The 5,161-nt window shown below is 44.5% G+C and overlaps 1 protein-coding gene across 1 annotated transcript; it reads right to left on the bottom strand.

Annotated features, from left to right (window-relative positions):
• Positions 1-3,040: 3,040 nt before the first annotated feature.
• Positions 3,041-3,761, bottom strand: LOC137937851 (oleosin H2-like). Its single transcript, XM_068783033.1, has one exon. It carries the CDS (start codon positions 3,746-3,748, stop codon positions 3,266-3,268), a length of 483 nt encoding a protein of 160 aa, XP_068639134.1. The 5' UTR covers positions 3,749-3,761; the 3' UTR covers positions 3,041-3,265.
• Between the last annotated feature and the right edge of the window lie 1,400 nt (positions 3,762-5,161).

Genomic DNA, 5,161 nt, shown 5'->3' with positions numbered 1-5,161 from the left:
TTGATGGTCAAATGCATCATTTCTATTAGACGAGGTCCCTCCACTGGGTCAGATAAACGTTCAATTCAGTAACTGAATAAAAACCGATTAACCAATTAAATTTTCTGTAATTACTCGGCCAGGTCAACTAAAAGATAGTGAAGCTTAATTTCATTGCGCAACCAAAACGGGAGACAGCCCCCTCCCCTTGGAAGGACTGCTGGAGTCCCCCTCCCATCACTATGAGGAGCATTCATCCTGGTTTCTTAGTTGGCCTTCTAATATTAAGAGCTTTAGAAGAAGCATGTTTCTTATAAATCCCACCTTAAAAACCCAACAGTATCAATGCCGGCCGATACCAAACAAGAAACTTGTTGAACAGCGAAAATCGAGATTTTATGAGCTCGATGAGTCTAGAAAGTCCACCCTTGGAGTGCAGAGATTTTCTTTTATTAAGGTTAATATTGTTTGATGGAAGCGACCTTCCTCCTGGTAAGCGCGATGCAACAATTGACACCATTGATTAACTTCTCCTTCAAGATGAAAAGATGCTAAAGAGACCTTTTGGTTGTATGTCGTGCCTTGATATTCAAAGAATTGAGCTACTTGATTGAACTATTCTGTTGGATCATCTCCAGAGAATCTTGGAAATTCCAATTTTGCTATTTTGGAAGAGAAAATTTGTTTGCCCCTAGGGTTCTCCTCTTGATGAGAACGAAAAGATCCTTCTCGCCAATTGTTGTTGTTACTAGAGGTTTCTTTGGTGGACAAGAATTCCGAGAGCTTGTTGATGGATTCCTCTAATCGTTGCATTCCTTCTTGAACTCCATCGAGCCCAGCCTCCACAGCTTCGATTCGCTCTTTGTTGGATGCTATTGTAGCAAAGGTCACTTGGCTATTTTTTTTCCACGGGACACCGATTTTGGTGGTCCCTCAAAAAAAATTAAAAGGTTAATGAACGAGCGATTGTCTCTCCCATTGTCAACAACTTTCGGCTAGAGACCCGGCGAGTGTCCAATGGCTCACCTGGTGCCACTTTTCTCACCAAAGACGTTTGGTGATCCCGACGTTGATGATTCTCTTGAGCGTCGCAACAGAAGCGAGCGTCTCTCTCGTTGTCTACAGCTTTCAGCTGGAGCGCGGAGATTGTCTGAGACAATTCAGTTCATCTCCTACAAATTTCAGTTGCAACACTGTACACGCCATCACTGTAGTCGATCATAGCATCGTCTCCATCGGATTTTGTCGATGTTACACCCAATTTTCACGCTATCATCCATGTGGAAATCATAAGGCAAGACCGAGGCTAAGGGTCCCCTAGACACTGCTGTTGTCATACTCATCGTCATTGTTCACCAGCACCTTCGTCGCTCCATCCGTCATCACCTCGTCGTATTCCGCCATCGCCCATTGCCATCGCCTTCATTCCCTCCGACTCTATTTCAACCTTCACCTCCATTGTCGCTGTCGGCCTTCACTACTACTGCTTGTTGCCGTTGTTAGCTCTCCCCCAATTGTGTCGTCTCAAAGAGCCAAACCTAAGCCCATAATTTCCCCCCTCGACGCCCCTGTCCCACGCATGGATGAACTCACACGTGTGAATTTTACATGTACTAGGGGGAAAAAAAACCCTCACTCAGACCAATGGGGCAATGCACTCTCTTCAATTTTATCCACCCTAGCCACTACTAGTGCCGTTGTTCTTCCATATCTCTTCACTAGAAGATGTACTCTCTCCATCTCTTCATATGCCGTTGTTCTTCCACATCTCTTCACTAGACGTTGTACTCTCTCCATCTCTTCATCAGACGATGTACTCTCTCCATCTCTTCATCAGACGATGTACTCTCCATCTCTTCACCAGACGATGTACTCTCTCCGATTCTCTCAATCTCTTCACCAAACGATGTACTTTCTTCGATTCTGTCTGCCTTAGCCGCTACTAATGTCGTTGTTTTTCCCATCCTTTTGCTTCCAAGACCTTCAAAACAAATCTATTAGTACAAGATAATTGGCCAATTTAGTAGTGCATGATAAGGGATTATCGTATAATTATTTTCTCATTTAAAGCTTTTTTTTATTCATCAATTAAATATGTAAGAGAGACCCCTACCAGATTGATGGTCAAATACACCCTCCACTGGGTCAGATAAACGTTCAATTCAGTACCTGAATAAAAACCGATTAACCAATTAAATTTTCTGTAATTACTCGGCCAGGTCAACTAAAAGATAGTGAAACTTAATTGCATTGCGCAACCAAAACGGGAGACAGCCCCCTCCCCTTGGAAGGACGGCTGAAGTCCCTCCGGTGAGGAGCATTCATCCTGGTTTTTTAGTTGGCCTTCTAATGTTAAGAGCTTTAGAAGAAGCATGTTTCTCATAAATCCCACCTTAAAAACCCAACAGTATCAATGCCGGCCGATACCAAACAAGAAACTTGTTGAACAGCGAAAATCGAGATTTTATGAGCTCGATGAGTCCAGAAAGTCCACACTTGGAGTGCAGAGATATTCTTTTATTAAGGGTAATATTGTTTGATGGAAGATTTGGAACGTAGTGATCTCTGCCTTCATTCTGAAAAATCGTTAATTAATTATTAAACTTGGTTGATTTCTCTACAATTGGAAAACACCGAATTGCCTTTGATCGAGGTTAGCCCCGTTACGCGCATAGAAAGAGAAAGCTCGAATCTGTCGTCACTCGTCAGTCCTCGCCCGTTTGCGCTCTGTGCAAGCACAGCCGCAGTATACAGCAATGGCTGACATCCCGCAGCCGATACACTGTCGGCCGGCGGTCCTGACGTATCATAAACTGACAGAACCCAGCTATATACTAATCAAGGAGAGTGTTGCCCAGAAGGAGCCAACTGTAGCATCCAATTCAATTGATTCTTTGCTCTGCGTCGCTGCATTTAGGTGATGAAAACCCATTTTCAGGTTCCTGGGACTAGATTCTATGAACATACTATTAATGCTAACAAAAGCCTCAATAGTATCTACAGAAAATACGACAAAGATTATAATAAGAAGAACATTACAGACCAATATAAACTTAAAACTCCAACCACCATGACTCTGAACTAATATAGTTACTAATATATACTGACGGAAGAGAAAAAGGACAGGACGAATAAAAACCAAAGACACTTCTACAAAGTAGCCGGGACGCATATAAACCCAGATCAGTCGATCACTGGCAACTGAACTCTCTCGCCCACGACAGACCCTAAACAGTACCTAGAATCAAACCCATCTCCCTTATTGCAGCCGCTATGCATTGCTGTCTCATGTCCTCCTCTCCTCGTGTCCGCCCCTGCCTCCTTCATGCGCCTTGCTCGGTACGGTCAGTCCCATATCCTTGGTCCGCTGCCCCGTCGCCTCAGCCATCCGGCGCTTCGCGTGCTCGAGCTGCTCGGGCATCTTCGCTCGCGCTCCTCTGAAGTAACTGACGATCCAGGAGAGGGAAGAGAGTCCAGTGATGCCGAAAGCGCCCGAAGCCAGGAAGCCAGTGACGGCCAGGGAAATCACAATAGCTGCCGGTACCAGCACCGGGCTGAAGAGGAGGAAAATGGGGATGGCCAGGAGGAGGCCTATCACGCTAGCGGTGAGCGTGAGGCCGGAGAGGGTGAGGAGGATGCCGCCAACGGGAAAGAGGGTGATCACCGCGATCACCTGAGAGGAGGAAGGGCCCTTCTCCGGCAACATACCCTTGAGGCTTTCGCCGGCCTGGCGGCTCGGATGGTGGTGTTGCTGCTGATGTTCAGCCATCTTTCTCGAGCTTGGATGGATAGAGTAGAATGCAGATCGACTGTAACGAGGAAATACGAGGCCTGAGGCGTAGACAGGGTGAACGTTTTTTAAAAGAGAGAAAGGAGATTGGCAGGTGGGATAGGGAGGCCACGTGGCGAGCTACTTGGGCGTGGATGTCTGCATGGAGCACAACTCATGCGGGACTGCGGAGGCCTTTCTTGACACCTTTCTGTTGGTTTGTGGGAGGGTGAGCCCCCTCGCATGCAAATAAGGGTCCAAGAAGCCCTTTGGACCGACACAACAAGTGGGTCCAATAAGAGGCCCCTTTTAAGTTCTTGGCCCATGTAAAGGCTCTGAACTACTTGCCAAATAAAATTTAAGTTTCAAATTATGAAAATTAAATTAATATAAAATTATTTGTGATAAATAAAAAATTAAAGAAATATAAGCTCAATCAATAGGAATGCTCGTGACGATCTCAAATCGGTTCGCAGAAAATTGCAAAGGAAGTACTTGCATGGGACCCTCAAGCGAGTGTCCTTTAGCTAAACCCAGAGTAAAAATTCCAAGCTTTATGTCTCCCTTAAGCAAATTAAACCTCATGTCACAGCTGAAAATTTGGCCGAGGCGACAGATCGAGACATCTGACCCTACAGCCGGATGATCTAACCTTGTCTTTCCTGCTCCCACCCCTCTCACCGCCACTCACATCTTCTTCTGATGGACCTTTTTGTCGGCGAAGTCGGCAATCTCTGATCACCACCATAAACCGAAAGCGGCTCTTCCGTCCATGAAACCAGAACCAGACAAGAATGGCGAATCTATTCTCTGTTTATCATCAACTATACATTTGGAATCATCGGATTGTATGCTTCTTTATCCCTACAATGGTTCTGGACGAGAATTCACCATTGAAATAGCTTCTTAAAACCAGGCGCTTCGCTTCCAGGATAAGGATAAAACCTTAAAAAGTGATATTAAACTGAAGTATAACTTAATACGACATAATACTTTGGTGAAAAGACTAGAAATGGATAGGCAAACCGCTCGACAATGGCCTCATCTTAATCTAACATTAGGCAGGTAACTTAATTTTTTCTTAATCACGGTTTAAGTGTACATCTATCCACGTGTCCAAACCCCATGTTATGACCAGGTTTTTAATTAAAAAAAAATTCTGAAACAGCAACAATAACCTAGGACTAGTAAAAAGACTTGAAACCCTAGGGACAAGGGAGGTTTACTGTAAAGCTAAGCACTGATGCAGGAAGGTGACCTTCTTAATGAATTTTCAGAATCTGTCTTTTAAATATTCAGAGAAAGGTGACGACCCAGAGCCAGTTACCTACCCCTAATGTTTAAAGAGAGTTAGCTTAGGCACACCATAAGTGTTATAAACTAACGAGTAACTGGGTGTCCAATAATTTTTTT

This window comes from Aristolochia californica, unplaced genomic scaffold, assembly GCF_029961685.1.
Source record: "Aristolochia californica isolate CCGP_79_NKW_82.1479 unplaced genomic scaffold, dmAriCali1.0.hap1 SCAF_7, whole genome shotgun sequence".
NCBI classification, from domain to species: Eukaryota; Viridiplantae; Streptophyta; class Magnoliopsida; order Piperales; family Aristolochiaceae; genus Aristolochia; species Aristolochia californica.
This window is presented reverse-complemented; position numbering and strand designations above follow the sequence as displayed.